Raw genomic sequence first — 25046 nt, 5'->3', positions numbered from 1 at the left:
ATCCAATCATAATTGAGCTCTCTATCCTCAAGGAATGGGTGCCTAAATGTAAAATAGGTAGATACTGTTTTTGTAAATATGTTTGTGAGTGTGTGTCTCTCTACACATGCATATATACATGTATGCATTTTTTAGTGAAGAAACTACAGCCATTGGTCCCACATACAGCTATTACAGAGACTCATTTTATTTTTGCTATAAAGATCTCATTTTGAAGGTGGGAGTCTATATTCATGACAAAATGTATTTGAACGTTAACAGTTTTACATAAAAAGGTAAGCCTATTTATAATTTCTTTTTCTTTTTTTTATTTTATTTTAAAGATTTTATTTATTTATTTGACAGAGAGAGATAACAAGTGGGCAGAGAGGCAGGCGGGGGGGGGGGGCGGGGGGGATGGGAAGCAGGTTCCCTGCTGAGCAAATAGCCTGATGCGGGGCTCGATCCGAGGACCCTGAGATCATGACATGAGCTGAAGGCAGCAGCTTAATGTTTTAAAAAATGTTATTTAAAAAAATAATGTTTTTAGGGACACCTGGGTGGCACAGTCCATCAAGCATCCAACTCTTGGTTTTAGCTCAAGTCATGATCTCAGGGTCCTGGAATTGAGTCCCATGTCGGGCTCTGTACTCGGTGCAGGGTCTGCTTTAGATTCTCTCTTTTTCTCCCTCTGCCCCTCTTGATCATGCTCTCTCTTTGTAAAATAAATAAATAAATCTTTAAAATAATGCTTTTTATAAGAATACAATTTTTCTCGATACATTAAGAAAAGTCATGATTATTGCATATACCTAAAGTAATTTGTGCCCTGAGGCATAAATTTCTGGATGACAATTAAAGAAAAATAAAATCAATTCTCATTTTTGCCATTTTCAGCAAATTTCTTTTTCAAGGTGCAATGATATTTTCTATTACATTCTCCAATCTATTTATGTGGGTAGGTATATTAAAATTCTTTGGTTATAAGCAACAGAAGTCAACTCAGGCATATTTAAGTAAAAGGAATTTTACTGGAAGGATATATGGAGGAAGTTCAGTTAAGCTTGGGCATCCAGATGACAGGAGTGAACGGACTACTTCTTCAAGGTTCCCCCATCAGAGAGTCTTGGCTATAAATGTTTTCTGACCTCGAGTCACCCTGCTCAGGATTCAAATCCCAGGAGAATCAGTCTGGCCTGGCTCAAGTCCCAGGCACAGCTTGGCCGAGGGAGTTGGGTCACTTGATTGGCAGTCCTGGCATGTGGAATAAAGCGGGGTTTATTTGCCAAAGGAAAAGTGGGGTGCTAGAACCCGAAGAAAGGGGGAAGAGACTCTAGGCCAGGAAAAAGAACAGATTCTACCATAAAAGTCTTCTGAGCACTTTATGACATATTAAGGTATTGGATATGATATTTTCTTTCTTAAAATAGTTTCCATAATTTGGACATTGGGACATTAAGAATATTACATGAGCCTAGGGCTCATATAAGGAGGCATTAAGATGCAGTTCTTACAAATTCTTATAGAAACTACAATTTCTTCACCCAGACTCCCCACCCCCGAGAATTATGTAGTTGAGGACAGCTTCCTTGACACCTTGCCCCATAATTCAGTTAATACATCTTGGTTAAGGAGCAACAAAGGTTTCCTTGTCACCTAACAGCAGACTGTTACCTTTCTCCATCCCTCCTAACTGGCAATGGTTTGGATTTGGGGAAATTCATGGTTGACAAAACAAACACAAGATAAATGAATAAACAAACAAACAAATTAATAATAAATACTTATTTATTTATTATTTTCAAAATAAGCATTTTAAATTTAATTTTATTTTATTTTCAAAATAAGCCTTTAAAGAGTAGTTATAGACTTTAGGGTACATGTGCTACAGGGGTGCATGTGTTTCTCAGATCCACTTCTCCATGAAATCCTGAAATGAATATAAAGTATTTGCCCATGATGACAGGCATTGTGTCTGTATGTTTGTCGCCGGCTTCTGTGCTAAATGGGCATTTGATATACATTTTTGGAATAAGGATATTGATGACTGATTGACTGTACCTACTATTAACAAAATAGATTTTATGACGGGACAAATTTGTTGGTTTGCAAAATATTTCTTTAAAAAGCGAACAGTTTTTGCTTTCAGACTATGCAGAAACTGAAACTTTTGGAGGGAAAGAAGATTCAACTATTCTGTTTTGGATTTAGACTTAGTAGTTTTAACTCTTTCTAACACACCATTTAATTAATGTATTTATTTTGCTTGTTACCTATCTCTCCATGACAGAAGGTAGACTGCTCTGAGATAGAGATCTTTGCCTGTTTTGTTTACTGCTGGGCTTCTAGTAGGTGCTCAATAAATAATTTGAATGGGGGTGCCTGGGTGGCTCAGTGGCTTGATCCTCTGCCTTCAGCTCAGGTCATAATCTCAGGATCCTGGGATCGAGGCCCACATCAGGCTCTCTGCTCAGCAAGGAGCCTGCTTCCCCCTCTCTCTCTGCCTGCCTCTCTGCCTACTTGTGATCTCTCTTTCTGTCAAATAAATAAATAAAATCTTAAAAAAAATAATTTGAATGGTTTAATACTTCATATTTTGCTTGTTATGATATTGATGGTTAGTTGGATGCCTCTCTTACTAGAAAACAATCTCCACAGGGCAGAGATCTTTTTCTGTTTTATCCCAAGTACCTTGAACTGGACCTGCCGCATGTTTCAAGTAAAGATTTGACGAATGGATGAATGAATGAATAAAATATTTTACTATAAGTCAATCTATTTCTATCCCCCAAATTATAGAAACATATTTTAAGTTATTTAGGATGCTGCTAAATTGAAGCATTAGTGTAATATTTCCTTATTGAAGATATTTTTATAACCTTTTATAAGAATAGATAGAAGCTATCTATTTAAAAAGCTTTTTAAAATTGAGATGTAATTGATATATAAGATTGTGTACAATTAAGGTGTACAGCATACTGATTTGACACATTTATATATTGAAGTATGATTACCAACAAAGGGTTACCTAACAATTACATCACTTCATAGTTATCTCTCTTTTGCGGTGAGAACATTTAAGATCAAATCTCTTAGCAGCTTTGAAATTTATAACACAGTTTTGTTGACTGTAATCACAATGCTGTTCATTAGATTGCCAAAACTCATTTATTTTTTGATTGTGAGTTTGCATCCTTCAGCAACATCTCCCCACTTCTCTCTAGCTCGGAGGCCCTGGTAACCACCCTGTTCTCTATTTCTATGAGTTCAACTAAAGATGGCTTTAAAAAAGTTCATGTACATTAGGACTATATTCTTAGCTATTTGCAGAATTCCTACATGATTTGAGCCTCATTGGAATCCGTCCCCACTCCCTTTTCCAAGAACAATTCCAAGAGCGGTAGCTTGCTGAGCCTCTAACTTCTCAAGTTCATAGTTTAAAAGTTTACTTACAACATTTAATAAAATGTTAAAAGTTTCCTTAGAACTGCATTTTAATATAATACCTACTTAATTTTAATCCTTATTAAAAATAAAAGGCAGTGGTAACCACATTCCAAAGATCAGTTAACTTGTTGAGGATTATGGATTCACATGTTTAAGGAAAATATAAAGGGTATTAGAGAGTAAAATGGAGAAGAAAATTATACTCCACCAACTAGTTTCCCTTTCCATCTCCATAGGCAAAAATACCACCTTAGTAGTAGCTGGGCCCTGTTTCTTATATAATTAACAAAGGGCTGGCTGGTGCTCTCTTCATTAATTGTTTTCTATGACGCTCATGAGATCTAAGAATAGCATTAAGATTGGGGAATAATTTTCTTCTCTACAGACTATCTATTTCAAAGGAAAAAAAAGAAGATTATCTGACTTTTTGATATAGCTGCGGTCATTTTATAAGCCGGAAAGCAAGAATAAGGGGCGCCTGGGTGGCTCAGTGCGTTAAGCATCTGCCTTCTGCTGAGGTCATGATCTGGGACCTGAGATTGAGCCCCACATCCGTTCTTTGCTCAGCAGGGAGCCTGCTTCTCCCTCTCTGTCTCCCTCTGCCTACCATTGCCCCTGCTCTCTCTGTTAAATAAATAAATAAATAAAATCCCTAAAAAAAAAAAAAAAAAGAAAACCAGCATAAAATGTTGTTTTACGTTACCTAATTACTAGCCAAATGTATAAAAATTACTCTTTAGGGGCACCTGAGTGGCTCAGTAGGTTAAGTGTTGCACTCTTTTTTTCTTTTTTAAAGATTTTATTTATTTATTTATTTATTTATTTATTTATTTATTAGAGATAAAAAACACAAGTAGGCAGAGTGGCAGGCAGAGGCAGAGAGAGAAGCAGGCTCCCTGCTAAGCAAGAAGCCGGATGTGGGACTCAATCCCAGGAAGATGTCACACTCTTGATTTCAGCTCAGGTCATGATCACAGAGTTGTGAGATCAAGCTCCACATTAGGTTCCATGCTGGGCGTGGAGCCTGCTTAAGATTTTCCCTCTCCCTCTGCCCCTCCCTTCTCCAAAAAAATTACTCTTTATATATGAATTCTGTTCTTGTGAATGAATTCTAGTACTGGAAAGACTGACAGATCTCATTTGGAACAGACTAGTATTGTTCTAATGTTCTAATATTGTTCTAATGGAACAGACTAATATTGTTCTAATGTCATAATTGTTCTAATGTAATGTGTATTGTTCTAATGTAATGATTGTAGAGCTATGGGCTAGAAGTTGCAATCACTTCTTTGCTCAACTAGTGCTTATTAATACCTTGAACTCTTAAAACTCAATAATAAGAAAATGAACAACTCAGTTAAAAAATCGGCCAAAGACAGGAACAGACACCTTGCCAAAGAAGACATGCAGAAGGCAAATAAACACGTGAAAGCCTACGCAAGAACATACATCACTGGGGACTTACAAATTAGAACAACAATGAGATACCACTGCCCTAGTAGAATGACCAAAATCCAAAACACTGACAGTGCAAGTACTGGTGAGGCCGTGGAATAATGGGAATTCTCTTTCATTGCCGGTGGGAATGTAAAATGACTCTTTGGAACACAGTTTGGTAGTTTGTTACAAAACTAAACATACTCTCACCATGTGACCCAGCAATTGTGCTCCTTGGTATCTATCCAAGTGAACTGTTGTATCCACACAAGAACCTGCACACGTATGTTTATAACAGCTTTATTTATAATTACCAAAACTTGGAAGCAACCAGGATGTCCTTCAATAGGTGACTGAAAATAAACTGTGGTACATCTAGACAATGGAATATTATTCAGCACTAAAAATAAATGAGCTATCAAGCCAAGAAAAGATGAGAAGGGACCAAAACGAGTATTAGTGAGTGAAAAAAGCCCATCTGAAAAGGCTGCAATATTATCTGATTCCAACTATAGGACTTTCTGGAAAAGGCGAAATTACAGAAGCCGTCAAAAACTAGTGGTTGTCAAAGATGCCTTTCAACAGACAAATGGATAAGGAAGATGTGGTCCATATACACTATGGAGTATTATGCCTCCATCAGAAAGGATGAATACCTAACTTTTGTAGCAACATGGACGGGACTGGTAGAGATTATGCTGAATGAAATAAGTCAAGCAGAGAGAGTCAATTATCATATGGTTTCACTTATTTGTGGAGCATAACAAATAGCATGGAGGATAAGGGGAGATGGAGAGGAGAAGGGAGTTGAGGGAAATTGGAAGGGGAGGTGAACCATGAGAGACTATGGACTCTGAAAAACAACCTGAGGGTCTTGAAGGGGCGGGGGGTGGGAGGTTGGGGGAACAAGGTGGTGGGTATTAGGGAGGGCACGTATTGCATGGAGCACTGGGTGTGGTGCAAAAACAATGAATACTGTTACGCTGAAAATAAATTAAAAAAAAAGAATATTTAACAATAAAAAAAATAGTGGTTGTCAGGGGTCAGTAAGGAGGGAGGGGTTAAGAAGCAGAGCACAGAAGACTTTTAGGGCAGTGAAATTATTTTATATGATGATATAATGGTGGATATACACCATTGTACGTTTGTCAAAAACATAGAATGTACAGCACCGAGAATGAACCTTCATGTAAACTGTGGACTTTGGATGACTATGATGTGTCTGTGTAGGTTCAGGGATTTTAACAAATGTACCACAGTGGTGGGAGCTGCTGATCGTGGGGAAGTTGTGCATATACAGGGATAGGTGGTATATGAGACCTCCTTCTACCTTCCACTCAATTTTGTTGTGAACCTAAAATTGCTCCAAAAAATAAATTTTATTAAATAGAAAGAAAACGGAACTACTATGTTAAAGAGTTTGGGGTAAGGGAAGCTCCTTCTTGTTTCTGAGCTGAGAACAGACTGGAGGTGAGCAAGAGTGGGAGCTGAAGGAGCCACCATGGTAATTCAGTGAGAGATGGTAGTAACTGGAACATAAGCATGACAGTGGAAAAAGGGAGAGATGGGCAGGTTCAGATGTGTTTTGGTGATAGGACTGACAGAGCTTGCTAAGGGGTTGAATCTGCCATTAAAGGAAGGGACAATGCAGGATGCCCCCAGGGTGACTAGTGATACTATTTACTGAGAAATGGAAGATGAGAGAGAGGGGGGTGACTGTGGTGCACAGGGGTTTTTGGAAGGGGAAATTACAAGTTCCACTATAGTTATGTTGTGTGAGATGTCTGAGGTAGTCAACTGGGGATATTAAGTAGGTTATTTTTTGTTTGCTTTTGCTCTGTGGAAATAAAAGTTCACTCTCAAATGCCATAGTTTCTCAAAAGTGACCTTTCCTGATTGGACTTTTTTTTTACTTTTTATTTACATAACTGTAGCCTCCCCGTCCCCACTTTTTTAAGAATAAAAGATAAAACTGATTTAAGTGTCTCAAGTGTCAAATTCTCCAGAAAATTGCTTGCAGTTTTGGTATGAGTTTTTTCAACTCCGTTTCCACCTCTTACAGAGGTTTTGATGATTTTGAGGCTAAGTTTCAGATAGCCCAGGCTCAGGTACACAAAGTTCTTCCTCTAGTAGTTATCTGCAAGAAGAAACACTCTCAACACCTGGGTTCCTAAGAACACAAGCTCAGCGGGGATGTAGAGTCACAAGGGGATTACATGATATACTACATCGTATGGAACAGATTTGCTCCTTTTAGTCATCCTTACCAAACTGAGCATGTAAAGGCCAGAGATTTTATACCCTGAGCATTAGCATATATGCAGTATTGGATATTTGTATATTTGATTAATGTATAAATAAATCTTCTTTACAGGGAGATAAGTTACGAAAAGAAATGGGAAGAACCCAGAAGAAAGCCAACTTTGAGCCACTGGGTTTTTCATATCGATCCAATGCTCTTACCAGAAGTCAAGTTGATGGTAACGACTATAACCAAGCAACCAGTTGTCTTCTTTATGCAATGGCAGACAACTAGTTTCGCTGATTTCTTTCATTGAATTGACCGAATTTAATAATTTAGTTGTAATTTAACAGATACTCCCTCTTCTAAGGATGATACAATGTCTGTGTGAGGTGTAGTTTGAGGATGTCCATAAACACTTTTAAGAAAGTTCTAGATTTTACGTTAGAGGTTTAGAGGTTTTGATGCTTTTATTGACTTTCAATGACAATTTTTTTCTTTCAATGGGAGAATATTTACTTTCTAAATTTAAAAAAAGGCATTTGGTGTATAAGGAGGAAGAAATATCACTAATTTTTTTGTGATTTTAATTCATTCACTTAAATTTTTTAAAAAGACTTTATTTATGTTTTTGAGGAAGAGAAAGAGTAAGAGAGAGCATGAGAGGGGAGGTCTGAGGGGGAAGCAGACTCCCCATAGAACTGGGAGCTTGATGCAGGACTCAATCCCGGGACTCCGGGATCATGACCTGAGCCAAAGGCAGACGCTCAACTAGCTGAGCCACCAGGCACCCTCATATAACAAATATTTGATAGACTACTGTCATGGAGACTCTTCTGGGCTACACAAAGCAATTCACTTCCAGAGTTTGCACTCTGGTAGGAGAAGACAAACACATTACAAACTAATCATGTGTTAGGCAACAATTTAAGTGCTATAAAGACAAATGAAGTAGGTCCAAGGAGATAGAGTGCAGAAATAATGTGTGCATTTTTAGACAGGGTCATGGCCAGCCTCCAGGACCTTCACTCTAAAACCGGAATGAATTGAGGGTGGGAGTTAGTTGAGGATAACAGGAACACTCCAGATGGAAAGAATGACAAGTGCAAAGGTCCAGAGCTGAGGGATTGGCACACATTTATTTATGAGTAGATTTAAATAACAACCTTCTTTTCTTTTCCTTTCTATTACTTAAAGTAGACCCTTTTATGCTGAATAAGCAAGACACCAGGAGAGTAGCTACCATGTAACCTTCCAAAATTCCTCAGATTGAAGCAGTTTAAATTTAGGGATAGAGACAAAACTTCAGTGCCTGGAGATCCTTGGCTGAATTGTGGAAACAAATAAGTCCCTTTTATCTGTTTATCCTTTTGCCTCTCTGTTCAATTATCAGTTCTCCCACAACAGAAAAAAAGATAGGAAAAAAAAAATACAAACAAAGAGAATGAGAATGGGCCAAGGGCAAAATAACCTCTGAAGACAAAGTTTACTAATCCCAATACTTACCGGCTCTGAGTAAACATGTTGGGGTCCCTCAAGCACTTGAGTTCATGTTTCCCTCACCTTTATGAGAGTTGGTTTTTCCTTTCATTCAGCAAAGGCCATCTCCTGAATGATACCTGGTTGTCCTCCTTTTTATAAGCCAGGGAATTTGAAAGGAATTAGGATGAAACTACTTTTCAAATACTTTCTAATTTAAATGTCTCAGCAATCTCATTTGGCTTTTTCCTGGTGATAAAGACTTAGGTGATTTTACAATGTTGATATGACCAAATTTACAGGGACTATAATACTAGCCATTTATGTCAACGAAATTTGCATCTTCATGCAAAACCTGCTAAGCAGATTTTTCTAAAAATAAGAGGGATGAAGATGGATTGACTTAAGACACACACACAAAAACTTGGGCTGTCCCTGGATACCCCCCAAACACTGGGCTAACTAGCATCCTTTGTGCGGTTGAAATTATGGAACGAGGAGAGATGAAAGTGACTGGCTACAGGAGAACAAGCTACAGACAAAGGCAACAAATGGTGTCTCTGGAATTTTTCAATGAAAAAAAAACCTAATAGACTTTATTTTTTCAAGCAAAGATGAATAAATAAATGTGCATCCATTTTTATTGCTATAATCTCAGAATGGTTTTATCTTAGTTTCTGATTGGTACTTAATCATCAGTGGTTTGGAACATTATACAGCTTTTAATTTCTCTTGGTATGTGTTTATTGATCTCTAAATGTATACGAGAGGTTTTTTTTGTTGTTGTTTGTTTTTTTAAGAAATCCCATTATACTTTGGTAATGTAAGGAACCCCTTCCCTCTCATGGAGACTACCTGTCACCCTTAAGTAAGTAGAATGAACAGATCTCAGGCATTTAGAAAAGCAGCTCTGACGGTGGTGTGGAGGCTCAGAGCTGAGACCTCTGAGGAGGAAACTGTTATAAATGGGGCGGGGGGTAAGAACCTCACAAGGGCATGTGAGGATAATGAGGAAATAAATTCAGAAGGCCCTTTGGAGGACAACAGTCTTGGCAGCAAATTTCACATTTGGTGAGGAGGCGCTCAGAATGGAGTCTGGAATGCTGTAGCTCATCTGATGAGGTGAATGTTAATGCCATTCACGGATACATACCCAGGGAGCAGGTCCAATTGTCCTGGGAAGAGAATGGTCCAGAAAGACATGGTTGGGCCACAGATATATTAATTTGAGGTGTTTGTGAGACACACAAATGGAGGTTTCCAATAAATATTTAGATATTGAGTTTGGAGCTTAGGAGAAAGGTGGGAATAGAGGTGTATGGTTCAGAGTTGTCTGCATGTATGTGATAGATAAAGCCCTAGAAGTAAATGACAAAAGCCAAGAAAGTGCAAATGGATAAGAGGGAAGACTGAGGATGTAGCATTTGAAGAGGCAATATGAAAAAAAATGAAGAGGCAATACACACAATGGGAAAAGCTGGGACTTTGAACAACTTACTTAAGCTTTCTGTGTCTCAGTTTCTCCATCTGTAAAATGGGTTGTTTAATAGTACCTCCCATGTAGAGTGTTGAGGGGTTGGATTCATTGTATAGAAAATGTTGGGGCACCTGGGTGGCTCAGTTGTTAAGCATCTGCCTTTGACTTGGATCATGATCTCTGGAGTCCTGGGATCGAGGCCTGCATTGGGCTCCCTACTCAGGGGGAAGCCTGCTTCTCCCTCTCCCACTCCCCCTGCCTGTGTTCCCTCTCTTGCTGTGTCTTCCTCTGTCAAATAAATAAAATCTTAAAAATAAATAAATAAATAAATAAAATCCTTGCCACTAGGCCTCTTGTTCTGCTAAGGTGACTCCTTCTGGCAAGCTCTAGTCAGAGGCTTGATAACTTGGGGTCAATGTATAGCACAAAGGATCAGAGGCAGCCCAGGCAAGCTACCTGACCACAGTTCATTTAAAAAAAAAAAAAAAGCTTATCTAGTACCATGCCTGGCACATAATACAGGTTATATAATTATTTCATATTCTTGGGGTAAAGCTATTTAAGATAATATGGAAAAAGAGAAGCCAGCTGCTAAGAGCACTGGGACAGAGCTATCTGAGTCAGAGGAGACGTGAGAAAGCATTGCCACAGAAGCACAGGCTGAAGCGTCTCAGCAGGGGGTGGTTAACGGTGTCAATGTGACACTAAGTTCCCCTAAGTGAGTGTTCATGAGAAGTTTTTGACTCTGTTGATTAGGGAGTCACTGGTGTCCTTAGAAAGGGCAGGCTTACAAGAATGGTTTCAGAAGCACGGGTTTAAGAGAAATGTAAATGACCTCTGTTCAGAGCTGGTAAATCGAACACTTTCACTTCCCTCCACTCCTACAGCCCACTGACATAATAGTAAAGGGTTTTTTTTTGTTTTGTTTTGTTTTGCTTTGCTTTGCTTTGCTTTGGGCATAAGCAAAGAGAAAGAAAAGATAAGAAATAACAGCAACAAAATTTTGGCAACTGAAAAGAAGAGGGATGAGTGCTAACTTTCTTATTAAAACCAAGAAAACCGAAAACTAATGCAAAAATGGGGGAAGCCCAGAAGCAAGCTGAGTTGCTCTACAGAACCCCAGAAAGGCCCAGAAATTGGGGATTTTAGGTATCCCTGAAAGCAGGGTTGAGAGTGAAGATGAAAACAGAAGGTTTGTTTTAGAAGCAGTTAGACTCATCCTTACCCCCTCATGCTGTCTCACCATGACCTTCCCCAGCCCTGCATAGCCCGAGGGACCGAAACTCCCCCACTAAGGAAGACAAGTGGGGGTAGAGAGGGTGCACAGAATGACTTTGATGGTACAACCCCACAGTAAAGACAGGAAGGGTAAGTGGAAATCCCTATGCTGAAAGGTGAGATACCCTAGCTTCATTCTCATCGTCTTCTCCCAGATGCTGCAACCAAGTTTGTATCTTCTGGGAAGAAGAGTAGAAACCTTTTTCTCTGGATGTATGAGCACTCCCAGGAGAAATAACCTAAATATTTAGGGGTCCACCAATGAAATGACTCAGCCAGATCATCTTTCAGTAATGTCTGCCAGCTAATAAGCCCTGTTCATGTACAAAGCTCTTCCATTGTCTGTTTGTGTGAGTGTCAAAAGTCTTCACAAAGGACGAATGGTGCCTTGGGTATTTCTCTCTGTCTTCCATATAGTGTCTGCATTATGGTGTAAGTACTTAAAGCCAAAAAGAAAAAGGGCCAGAAGAAGTCATATCATCTTTAATGACCTAGCCTTGAAAGTTACTCAGCATCCTCTGTACTTCAGTCTGCTTACAAAGGTCTACCAGGTCCAACTGGGGGCAAATAGACCCCACCCTTGATGGGGAGTATAAGTTGTTATACTGTAAGAAGGGCACATGGAGTGGGACACAAACAAATCAATTAAGACAGCTTATACATAAAGGATGGGGAATGGCAATGACATGACAAGTTCTTAGCAGCACTGGGTGATGGAAGACATGGAACAATGCCTTAAAAACATGACAGGAAGATAACTTTCAACATAGATTTCCCTATTCAGCCAAGCTATGACTAAAGAGTTAAGACATGATGAAGACATTTGTATATATTCAATCTCTGAAGGAATTTCTCTTCCTTGTGCCCTTACTCAGGAAACTTCTGGAAACTCCATCAGTATGAAGGCATAAATGGAGAATGGAGAAGATCTAGGAATTGAGGCTCAGAACAGGAGAGATGTGAAGGGAGCCCCCCCATGACTCCTAGGACAACAACCATGCAGCAATTTGGCTAGAGAGGGGGACAGAGGACTCAGGAGTGATGTCCCCATGAATATGATGCATTTTGTGTTGTGTTTGAATGTTCTGAGAGTGTGGGAATGGATTAGTAATAAGTACATAGGAAACCAAGCAAACAACGAAAGCTAATATTTAAGTCTAGGGAAAACCAAAAGATTTACATAAAAGTAAATTCGGACACACATGGCTAAACTGTGAGTAAAATCTGCATATTTATAATAATATAAAAAATTAAATTTAATCTCTGGAAAATAGAAAACCGTGGGGGTACAGTATAGGTAAAGGAGCTAAATCCTAATTTCTGAAGGACAAATTCAATATATAATATTTAAAATTGAAAATAATCTAAAAGCCAACATAAGCACATTATTAGAAAACATAGAGGCAAATATGCAAAGGAAAAGTGAAAGAGGTAAAAATAGCTCCACTGGGAAGCAAAAATTGGAGGAGAAATTATTTTTTATCTAATAACTTTTATAGAAATTTTCATTTAAATACTGTGCACATAACTGAATTAATAAAAATTACTATTTTAAAAAACCAGGAATGAAAATTTCTGTCAAAATATGGAGATTTGCAAACATTTTCTTCCCCTCCCAAACCCCTAAACGCAATAAATCAACTTACAAGAACAAAGAAAATGGAAGAAGGAAAGAGAGTCAGGTAGGAACTTACACAATTGGAGACAGAGGGTCCTCATTTAGAAAGGTAGGTGTGAAAATGGATTTAGAACAAGAAAAGACATCACAACAAAGCACTAATTTTAAAAAATAACAAATATCATGAAATTATAAAAATAACAGCATTTTTAGTATTAGCCAAAAACATTTTATAATGCTTTTTCTCTTTTCTTTTTTTTTTTAAATTTTTTTAAAGATTTTATTTATTTATTTATTTGTTAGAGAGAGAGAGGGAGCAAGCATGAGCACAGGCAGACAGAGTGGTAGGCAGAGGCAGAGGGAGAAAAAGGCTCCCCGCTGAGCAAGGAGCCCGATTTGGGACTCGATCCCAGGACGCTGGGATCATGACCTGAGCCGAAGGCAGCCACTTAACCAACTGAGCCACCCAGGCGTCCCTGCTTTTTTTCTTTTATCTTTGGCTATATACCCTTTGATTTCTACTTCACAGGATAAAATGTTAAAATATCATTTTCTTTAGAGTGAACAGAGAGATAATTTAGTCTTTGTTCTAGTATGCTTAATCAAAAGAAATGTTTTGTTATTGGTTTAGAAAACTTTCTTTCAGCTTCAAAATTCATTATTGATGGGCACCTGGGTGGCTCAGTCAGTTAAGCATCACACTCTTGATTTTGGCTTAAGTCAAGATCTCGGGCTCAGGCTCTACACTGAGTATGGAGACTGCTTAAGATTCTCTCTGTTTTCTCTGCCCTTCCTTGCTTGTGCTCTCTCTTTGTCTAAAAAAAAAAAACAAAACAAAAATAAAACCCCGAAATTCATTATTGGCAACATGTGAGATTTCAGGACTGTTGCCAAATTTAGGACAATTGCTAGGACTTTTTTTTTCATATACAAGCTGTAGAATCTCAAAACATTTTTTTTCTTTTGATCTAATTATAAATACACTTGAATTGAGATTAAGATCCTTTCACTGTGTCAGTTGTTTTGTGGGTCAAATCAGCAGGAATTTTATCTTTTCCTAGTTCTTATCATTCATTCCCCTTTATTATATGAGCCATGCAAAACATCTATCTTCCTTTTAGTAACGGAATGGGGATGTTGGTACTTGTCCTCTTGTATGTACTTTACTTGTCCAATTGTGTTCTTGGTATGATCTGAAAGGCTTTTTGGTACACCTTTTTCCCCAGCATCGGAATAATTCCTATTGATTTAGTTGCTCATTTTATTGAGCACTCACTCACAGATCCTTCTAAATTCAATCTAAATGTAGCCCAAACTCAAGTTCCCCTTGTTCAGATCCCAAAATGCCCACAGCAACTACCAAACCAGCTCGTATACACAGGGACATGGAATAGTAGAGATTTCCTAATGGAAAGAGACAGCAAGCTTAGCCAGTCATTTTTAAAATTCCTTACTTTTGATATTTATATAATCACGTAGACATATTGTTAGGACTCTTTCCAGCACCTTGGAAATGAAATTCTAAAGTTTAAGCTACATTTAGCTTCAAGGTTAATTCACCTCTAACAAAAGCAATGAAATTTTGGAAAACAAATTTTTGTGTGTAAATGGCATGTCAGACCAGAGAAAGTTGAAACCTGAACTAGAAGCGGGGGATCCAGAAACAAGTGAACATCACACTAAAGATCCTCAAATAGGATCAGGAAAAGGAGGCTCCAGGTGTTTCTGACGTGGTGGTAAATGCCAGTCTGAAAACAAGAGGATTAAAGGTGAAGCATTGACTGTAGCAGACAAATGATGCTTCACACACCACCAACCCCACCTCTCTCTAACCCTGCTATACACATTTTTTCCAAGATTTTACTTTCCACTCTTTTTCCTTTCTGGTTTTTGAATAAAATGCTTTTTTATCAAATTAAGATTAGCAGCCAATCTATAGCCCTCTGTCTCCAACAAGGACCAGCCCCCATTTCAGCTGAAGACTGGAGGTTTATTTTCTAAATGGACAATCTCAGAGGGTATTTGGACACGGGGACATCTGTACATGGAGGTCCCCATCACTGTGATTCAGTTCAAATTGAAACACTGAATGATCAGATTCTTTCTCCTTTTCTCCCCTGCCTTCCTTGATTCACTTCAGAAAATAGTAGAAGGAAGACAAGAGGTTTTAGAATTCCTTGCTGACAAAATTGACCAGTCCAGGATTAGAGATCTATAAATATTGGTATTTGGGGGCCCTCCAATAAAAGAACATAGCCTGATTACCTAGCACCCTTCCACTGACAAACCCCCTACAAGAAGTTTTAGTTAGTTTTCAGCCCTGTCTGAAACAGAAATGGACAGCCAGAGATCACCTGGCAACTGAGAAAGCCACTGACTCAAAGAACCAAGAACAAAACAAATGGTAAAAGAAGATGATAAGGAAAAAAAAAAGGAGAAAATTTTGACAACAGCAATGGCATTCTAATATTCTTGGAGGTAAGTAAAGATATGGGATCCCTGAAACAGAAACAGGGTTCTGTACCAGTGAAATAGTCAGGAAAAAGAGAGAGAGAGAGAGAGAGAAGAGAGCATTTAGATTCAAAAGTCTGATAACACAAAAGGAAATATTAACCGAGGAGTCGAAAGATAAAGTTGAGAAATCTCCCAGAAGTCAGAAAAAAGATTAAGATTAGGAAATGGAAAATAAATATGAGGAATATTTATTATAAAAACTTCCTGCACGGTCCATAATCTGAACAGTAGGAGTTTCAGAAAGAGAGAATAGGGAAATAGAGAAAATGAAGTTATCAGAGAAATAATTTCAGATAATTTCTCAGACTATACAGGGCCCATTGTACGTCCAGGAGAGGACTCGGAAAATCAAGATACATCATTGTATAATTCTGGAACACTTGTGGAGAAAGAGAGAGTTTAGGAAACTGAGGCTCAAGGAAGTTAAAGAACTTGCCCAAAGTTACCCATCTGGGAACTGGCGGAATGATGGATGAACCCAAGGCTGTCATGTCCCGCTACATAGTTCTGAGTGGTGGCAAACAAGAGAAGAGAGGTTTATGTTGGGACCTAGTTAGTATGAGGAGAAGACAGTGAGATTTTGTGAACAGCAACAAACACATATTAATGTAAGTTGAAGATAAAGAATCATCAGAGGCCAAGAATTGAAAGTACAAGAGAGAGAAGGAGTAGTTGAGCCGTGTCTTCAAAAGTTTGGTGGGGGACTTTGTACAGTGATGGGGCAAGGGTTTGCCTTGGTTAGGAGTAAAGCTATGGGCAGGAATTAAGGGTGGGTGAAGCTGCTGTTAACTTAGAGGAGAGGAATCTCAGTGATACTGTTCTCTCCACTAAGTAGAAGACTATTTGCTCTCCTAGGAATAGATGAGGGAAGGGAGGGCTGGATCTTTACAGGGGATTGGGGGGTGGTGGTGGAAAGTACCTGGAGCATATTTAGGAAAGAGAGTAGAATTGCCAGACTTAGCAAACAAAACATACAGCTTGCTCAGTTCAATCTGAGTTGCAGAGTAATGACAGATAATTTTTTTTAGTATAAGCCCCAAATGTGACATGGTATTTTCTCTGGCAACACTTAAAAAGAGATTGTAAAGCATGCATAAAGAACAGTAAAGTTGCTTTGAAATGAGAAATGTGGAATGGTGCAACCTCAGTGTGAACTGGGCATCTGATGGTAACCTCAACGCCGGGAGAAGTAAGGTAAAACATCGGGCTGGCCTTCCAGGCAGCAGGGGAAAGGGAGCTGGGCTGAGAGCCAGGAGATAGTTTGAGGATGCAATTCTAGGGCCTCTCCTGAGAGCAATGGGAAGAGAGATGTGTGGGAACCAGAGACTTGGAATTGGCAAGGAAGCCATTGCTGCAAATAGTTCTGTCTACTTTATAATTTTGCCCGACTGGTCATCTACATGTTACATCTTAGAGGTGTGTACTAAGGGTGGACATTTCTAAGTAGTCACCTGCAATATCTGGGCTCTTTAAAACACTGGAGTAATACTGAATCGATGATGTCCTCACCAGCAGTATTGGCAAGAAAAAGACTTATTTTCCCCATGTCATTCTTTGACATGTTTGAGGTTTATTGTAGTGGTTTGGACATGTGGTTAAGAACCTATAGCCAATCTATGGTCACAGACCACGTTAACCAAGTTACTTAATATAATATGCCTTGGGACTCAGTTTCCTTGTTTGTAAAATTAGGGTAATAATCATTCCTAACTTGTAGAATCATTGGAAGAATTAAATGAGTTAACATGTATAATACTTAGAATCTGCTACCCAAATATACAACCTCACATGTCATAGGTAGATAATGAGAAGTTTTAAAATATGTTCATTACTATACATTTGTATACACTGGGTCAGGAAATATATAGTCAAGAAATCAGTGGTTTTAAAAAAGACATTCATAGGGGAGGGGAGGCATAAATAGGCAGAACACAGAGGATTTTTTAGGGCAGTGAAAATACTCTGCATGATACCGTAATCATAGATACATGTCATTATACATTTGTCCAAACCCATAGAATGTACAACACCAAGAGTGAACCATAACATAAACTATGGACTGTAGATGATAATGATATGTCAGTAGACACCCATGAACTATAACAAATGGACTGTGCTCTCTCTCTCCCACAAATAAATAAATAAATAAATAAATCTAAAAAAATACACTCTTTAAAAAAAGTCTAAATGATTTTAAAGGTGGTAAAAGCAGAAATAAATTTGTCTTGCTAAATAATGCAATATTTAATAATTTAACAAAGAAATTTAACAAAACAGTTCAGCAAAAAAGAAAATGCTTCGTGGTGAAAAAAAGACATTTATTAGCATAAATTTTGTATATGTTTTTAGAGTTGCATAGTCAGAAAATAAGTGATTTTAAAGGGACATTCATTAGCCTATCTTTGTATACATTTTATACATAGATAGTCAAGAAATTAGTGCAATTTAAAAATTTTAAAGCTAGAGGTTTGCTTCCCTTTGGGGAACACTTCAGTTTCTTAACTATTTATTGACTGAAGGTGTTTGAACTGGGAGCCATATCTGGGAGACATGGCATTAAGTTGTGGAACCCAGCTCCACCATATACAAACTGGGATATCTAGTGAGTAAAGCTGAGTGACATTTCTCTCATCAATAAAATGACCAACAATTAGATATCTATCATGATAGATAGAGTTTGGGTGGCAATTCACTTTAATTCTTTTCCCTTAACTCATAAATTAGTGGTTGGGGTGGATTTTGCCTTATGTTGTGCAGGGTAGACTCAACATACTTCTTCTCCTTTTTTTTTTTTTAAAGATTTTATTTATTTACTTGACACAGAGGGAGAGAGAGTGAGAGAGGAAATACAAACAGGTGGAGTGGGAGAGGGAGAAGTAGGCTTTGCGCTGAGCAGGGGGCCCCAGGAGGGGCTGGATCTCAGGACCCTGGGATCATGACCTGAGCCTAAGGCAGACACTTAACAACTGAGCCACCCAGGCACCCCACATATCTCTTCTTTTAAGTAAGTTCTCAAACCCAACCAGAGCCCTAGAGTCTAGAGGACGGTTATCTTAGTTTCTATGTTGTATGCATGTACTGTTGTTGAATTTGTGGCTATGTGCTGGGTGCAACTCGTTGATGAAGACTTTCAGGCAGCTGTGAACTTGATTTTAACTGTCGTTTGATTTCTTCTTTTGCAAACTCATAAGATCCCAGAAGCCAGGGGTCTGTTTATTCATTTAGACTCCTTCTGAGTCATTCAGGTACAGGGTGTGTCTGTCAATTGAAACTGCACACGGAGAAGTTTTAAGTTCACATCTGTCAGGATGGGAAGCCAATGCGACCCGGGACTGAGTGGAAATCTTCAGTGTAGCAGCAGGGCAAGGCAGAAGTGCTCTGAGTTTGTCATTTAGGCGGAGCTGACCAAGGCCGACTCTACTCTCACCGTCTTAAGTAGAATCTAAGCGAAAGAAAAGAGTAGGCGTGTTGGAAGCACTGAGGTTTTGGGGCCTCTGAGTTTTCCCGAGTAGAAGGGGAGAGAAGGGCACTGGCCTCAGACTAAGCTGGTTGGGTGCAGCGGCTTTTCCGTTTTGGAAGTTCTTCAGCTGCCCAAGCTTTTTAAAACTCTCACGCCCCAGCAGCTGCCCATCTCCCCAAAGGAACACCACTGGCCAGAATCTGGGACACACGGCTGACCTTGCGCCCAGTTGAATGAGGGAAACCCTTACCCAGCGTCTCCCCAGGGCTGGCCCATCTCGCCGCGAGTCCCGGGAAAGCCACCTTCTGCCCCTCAGACCGCAAGTTTCAGGGCAGCAGCGGGATGGGGGGTGGGGAGAAGTAAAGGAACCTCCGGGGCCATTCTCCCTTCTAGGCTGCTGCATATCTCCTCCGTGTCTCTTTGCAGCGCCCTGCCAGTTTCTCCTCCCCAGAGAGCGGCGGGGATTCTCGGGGTCTCGGCCCCTGTTTTCCCTGCCTGCGCAGAAGCGGCCGCGGGGGCCGCGTCCTGTCTCCGGACTCCGATCCAATCAAGGACTCCAACGTGTAGGGGACCAGAGAGGTGCGCTGCGAGACCCCGGGCTGTCCTCTGCGTCCTAAGACTTCTCAGGAGAAAAGTTTCCAAAGGCTCCCCACCTCCTCTCTTTTGTAAGACTCGAGAGAACGGTCTCCCGTAGTGGCGGACAGCACGGCGAGGGCCGTGATTTATACATCAGAATCCAGGGGGCACCAGCCTCCGTCCCTTCTCTGTTTTCTTTTCTTCTTTTTTTTTTTTTCGGTTGCCTGTGGGGGAGGAGTGGGGTGTGTGTGTGTGTGTGTGTGTGTGTGTGTGTGTGTGTGTGCCCGCGCTTCTGCCCCAGATCTTTCCTGGACAGCGAGTCTCTGCAGCCGAGATCCGGAGGCCCCCAGCCACTGGCTGAGGGCGTGGGGGTTGAGATATTAACCCCTCCCCGCCTCTTCCTAGAGAAGCCACCCAGCCTCAGCGGGGCGCTCGGCGACTTCTGCTAACGGGCCGGCGTGGGCCGCGGCGAGCAGTGCTGGCCATTGGAGTGTGCGGCTGCGGAGGGAGGGGACCCCGACTCGAGTAAGTTTGGAGAGCGTCGCAGTCAGTCCCGGGCAGCAACAAGATGCCGAGCGCGCAGTGGAGACCCGGAGCTCTCCCAACGCAACTTCGTCCTGCCTGAGCGAGGTAGGGGACTGCGCGCCTTGCCAGCACGGGTCGGGGGCGCGGGGGATCCCCGCTGCAGGAGGTCTTCAGTGTTAGAAAGGAATTTTTAAACCGGAACGGGGGTGGGGGGAGACCAACTTTTGAAACATCCATATCTGGGCGCTGGAAACATTCATCCCTGGGCTGCTAAGGAGCCCAACCCGATCGGATTGCCCAAGAATGGGGCACTTGTGATTTACCAAGTTTGGAAAAGGGTTAAGTCCAACTGTAAACCCGACCAGGGATGGGGGTTAGTGAAACCTGCGGTTGGTCGCAGAGGGAGGAAAGGCGCTTATATTTGGAAATCCTATAGACAAAGAATATGGGGGGGGGGGCGGTAAGGGCTTAAAGTTGCACTGGCGGCGAGCAGGGTGCGGAATTCGGTGGGAGAAATGCACAGCGTCTAGGCGCGAGCAGCCTCTGCTCTCCCGGTTACTGCTGTTTCTGTTACCCCACTTCTTTCACATTGCTGCGTTATCTTGAAACATTACAAGCAGACTTCTGCTAGCCAGTGCCGTTTCATTCCCTCCACACTTTCTAGTTCTAGGAGAGGAGGCAACATGTTGGGGGAGGGCAGCAAATGAAACGGCGGGCTGTAGTTCAGCAATGCACCAGCCCTACATTTATGTTTCTGGACAGAAGCTCTGAACTTGGAATTAGGAATGTAGTGGCATGTATCGTTATCATTAGTAGTATTAACTTCTCTCTTTTGTCTGTGTGCCCATGTGTGTTTTGGCCAAACCCATAGTAACTAAACATACTCCTTATACAATCAATGAATGTACTAAATTCCTGGGATTTGTTGCAATCTCTTATGAATGTTTTTCATTGAATACCTTAATATTTTCTTGCACTGGTTTACAAGGAAAAAAAAAAACTAGAAGAAGAAATTAAGAAAAGGCAGTTGCTTCACAGAAGCGTAAGCTTTCCTGTTTACCAAAAGGCCTGGGCGGGCTTGGCTGCCCACACCCCTCGGACCCTGAGCACACCTGTTCCTAGAGAGTTATAAATAGAGCCCAAAGAATGACTTACTCTGTCAAATGATTTTCGTGCAAATCTAATGTGTTGCAAGGCAATTAGGTGGTGGTTCTCAGATCTTTTAGCCGTGTGGTGGTAGAAAGCAGAGGTGGTGTGCGTCTCCACCTTCATATTAGCGGTTGGGTCTCTTCGAAGGAGAGACCAAGAGCTGGTTGGTGAACCGGCTGGTGAGCGGGCCAATGCGTCAGAGAACTTCCAAGCTGGAGACTTGGTGGAGGTTAGAGGGGGGTAGTGAGAGGGCCGGAGAGGTGTTACAAATGGGGCTCCCTTCTCTAGTTTTTCCATTTCCATTTTGGTGTGACACAAGAGAGTTTTCGTCTTGTTGAGTTGGGCTTTTCAATTTAGGTAAATTTTATTTTTTCTCCCTCCCCTACCCTTACTTCCTCTCCCCTTTATTTGGCAAGAAATGTGAATTTGATTTTTTTTTTTTAATCCCAGTCTTTGCGCTTTCTCCAAGTTTCCTTAAAACAAATCCAGACAAAACTGGAGCAGTGCCTTAGTTAGAATGAATTATGCCAGTGTACTGTGGCTTTTTCCCTGACGCTCTCCTCTTTGTGACTTGTTTAAAGCTGCGGTTTCCGAGGGCCTCTCCAACCAAGGAAAAGCAAAAACGCCGGGATCTCTCTGACGGAACCACCATCCCCCGCAGCAAGTGAAGGCTCGCTCGGCCTCGCCCTCTAGCGTTCTTCTGGAGAAGCGCCTCCCCCGGATTCCTGGAGACACCGTGCACCATGGGGTCTACCAGCATCCCGCTGGTGAAGGCCCTTCGCAGTCCTGTCTCCGACTATGTCAACTATGACATCATCGTCCGGCATTATAACTACACAGGAAAGCTGAACATCAGCGCGGACAAGGAGAATGGCATTAAACTGAGCTCGGTGGTCTTCATTCTCATCTGCTGTTGTATCATCCTAGAGAACATCTTTGTCTTGCTGACCATTTGGAAAACCAAGAAGTTCCACCGACCTATGTACTACTTTATTGGCAACCTGGCCCTCTCAGACCTGTTGGCAGGAGTGGCCTACACAGCCAACCTGCTCTTGTCTGGTGCCACCACCTACAAGCTCACCCCCGCCCAGTGGTTTCTGCGGGAAGGGAGTATGTTTGTGGCCCTGTCTGCCTCCGTGTTCAGCCTCCTCGCCATCGCCATCGAGCGCTATATCACGATGTTGAAAATGAAACTCCACAACGGGAGCAACAGCTTCCGCTCCTTCCTGCTGATCAGCGCCTGCTGGGTCATCTCCCTCATCCTGGGCGGCCTGCCCATCATGGGCTGGAACTGCATCAGCGCGCTCTACAACTGCTCCACCGTCCTGCCGCTCTACCACAAGCACTATATCCTCTTCTGCACCACGGTCTTCACTCTGCTCCTGCTGGCCATCGTCATCCTCTACTGCCGGATCTACTCCTTGGTCAGGACTCGGAGCCGCCGCCTGACCTTCCGCAAGAACATGTCGAAGGCCAGCCGCAGCTCAGAGAAGTCGCTGGCGCTGCTCAAGACAGTGATCATCGTCCTGAGCGTCTTCATCGCCTGCTGGGCGCCCCTATTCATCCTGCTCCTGCTGGACGTGGGCTGCAAGGTGAAGACCTGCGATATCCTCTTCAGAGCTGAGTACTTCCTGGTGCTGGCCGTGCTCAACTCGGGCACCAACCCCATCATTTATACCCTGACCAACAAGGAGATGCGCCGGGCCTTCATCCGGATCCTGTCCTGCTGCAAGTGCCCCAGCGGGGACTCCGCAGGCAAATTCAAGCGACCCATCATTGCCGGCATGGAATTCAGCCGCAGTAAGTCGGACAACTCCTCCCACCCGCAGAAGGACGATGGGGACAACCCAGAGACCATTATGTCTTCTGGAAATGTCAACTCTTCCTCCTAAAGTGAGCGCTGCCGACCCTTGGGGAGAGTTCTTGTGTGGTGACCCACCAGCCAGTGTTTGGAAAAAAAAAAATCTCTGTCTCCACTGCTGCCAGGGAGGAGCTGCCGGGAGCCAGAGGGAGGACGGGCAGAGTAAGAGCAGCCTGCTGGTGCAGGGGTGTTGGCGGGTTAGTTCCTGTGAACAATGCACTGGGAAGGGTGGAGATCAGGTCCTGGCCTGGAATCTATTTCCTACCCCCACCGCCCCGCCTGCCCTGGAGCTTTGATTTTGCACTGAGCCAAAGGTCTAGCATCGTCAAGCTCCTGAAGTGTTCATTTGGCCCCTCCTCGAAGACTAAGGTCCCAGTGTGAAAGCATCTTTGGGGAGCTTTGAGGAGATGTTTTCTTTCACCTTACTTTTCAGCCCAAGTGATTGTGTGCACTTCTGCTTCTCTGGGTATGCTCTGCATATCCTACCCTCCCTTCCCCTTCATGCCCGTCCTCAAAATTCTGTTACTTTATATTCGAACTACCTGGCCTTCATCAGAGCTGGGGTTGTGGCATGGTCCGTTTCTTGATGGTCTGTAGCAGGTAGGCTGTGTCCAGGAGGTAAACTGTGAGGAATGGAGATGGTTTGGAGATGTAAAGCAATTTTATTTGCTGAGGCCAAAGTTTCCATGTAAGCTGGATCAGTTTTGGAATTTGGTTAAAGTCACTTGGATTTTTTTCTCTTTTAACAATTTTACAAGGAAATATGTTACAGTGTGGTTATCCATTGTGGCTGAAATCTGCATAAGGCATTCCAATTTATCTAAATGGTATGGGGCAGAATCCTTTGTGTCATAGGAGAAACAAACTAGCAAACCCAGGTGAAAACTGACTGGGGGTGGGATGGGGTGACTGTAAACCAAGAGAGATTTCTAAATGAATCTGTCTAACAAATACATCTGTCTTTGGCACTTTTGTTGATGTTTATTTCAGAGTGTTTTGTGAATTAGTGCAACCAACAGGATGGTTGTATTTTGTTGTGTTAAAAGTACTTTCCGTGATTTTTGAATGTATTTGTCTCAGCATTTTATCGGATTTTTCTAACTTGTGTTAACACCGTTGAATGTGTATTTCCTAAGAAAATACAACCCTCTTGTGCCATTAAAGCATTACTTTAACTGATAGGGAATACCAGAAGTTTTTCAGTACAGCTGTTCATTAAATAGTCAATTAAAGATGTGTATAAATGTTACAAAAAATAAAAATATATTGCTGTCTCTTTAGTATGGTTTTCAGTGCAATTAAACCGAAAAATGTCTTTTAAAAAAATAGTATTTAATAGGTTTCTGACTTTTGTGGATCATTTTGCACATAGCTTTATCAACTTTTAAACATTAATAAACTGATTTTTTTTAAAGATTCCTCTGTGAAGAGCATTTTTAAAAAAATAATTATTAAGATTCTGTTTGACTATGTGGCTCTTTAGAATCAAAGTTATGGGCAAATTTCTATTACCCTTTAAAGGATTTTACCTTGATAAACTAGGGTGTGAAAAAAAATGTGGTTTGTTAAAAACCACTCTATCTTTTTCAGGAAGAGAAACTTCAATAAGTTAACATTGAAGAGTAGTAAAAAACACGATGAAAACCACCAACTTCTAAATACCACATTGACAAGTAAATGTAATTATTGGAGTTTTAAATTATATTCAGGCCAAAGTAAATTATATATAATAAGTCTTGTCCTAAAATATGGATTTAAAAAATATATATGCAACAGTGTGGTTGTATATCTAATTTAAATTATGAAACTCAAGGTCATTGCAAACCCATCAACAAAAGCTTGCATTCTTGGCTTTCCACCAACATGCTGGAGAAATGGGGATATGGATATGGGAGATAATATATTAAATCACTTAATTTTTTTCAGGACACTATCTTGGCTTCACCCAGACAATCCTTTGAACAATATGGGACTATACGGTATCAATGAAGTAGCAAATTGCAG

General features: G+C 41.1%; 1 protein-coding gene across 2 annotated transcripts; it reads left to right on the top strand.

The window, feature by feature from the left end:
• Positions 1 to 19340: 19340 nt before the first annotated feature.
• S1PR1 (sphingosine-1-phosphate receptor 1) lies at positions 19341 to 24458 on the top strand. Of its 2 annotated transcripts, none has more exons than XM_047727694.1 (3): positions 19341 to 19510; positions 19913 to 20137; positions 21763 to 24458. In XM_047727694.1, exon 3 carries the CDS (start codon positions 21925 to 21927, stop codon positions 23071 to 23073), a length of 1149 nt encoding a protein of 382 aa, XP_047583650.1. In that variant the 5' UTR covers positions 19341 to 19510; positions 19913 to 20137; positions 21763 to 21924; the 3' UTR covers positions 23074 to 24458. The 2 variants fall into 2 exon arrangements, with proteins under 2 accessions (XP_047583650.1, XP_047583649.1); XM_047727693.1 differs by having other exon boundaries at positions 19471 to 19596.
• Positions 24459 to 25046: the final 588 nt, after the last annotated feature.

The sequence above is a fragment of the Lutra lutra genome, chromosome 4 (assembly GCF_902655055.1).
Source record: "Lutra lutra chromosome 4, mLutLut1.2, whole genome shotgun sequence".
Lineage (NCBI taxonomy): Eukaryota > Metazoa > Chordata > Mammalia > Carnivora > Mustelidae > Lutra > Lutra lutra.
The sequence above is the reverse complement of the archived record's forward strand: the minus strand, read 5'-3'. Positions and strand labels throughout refer to the sequence as shown.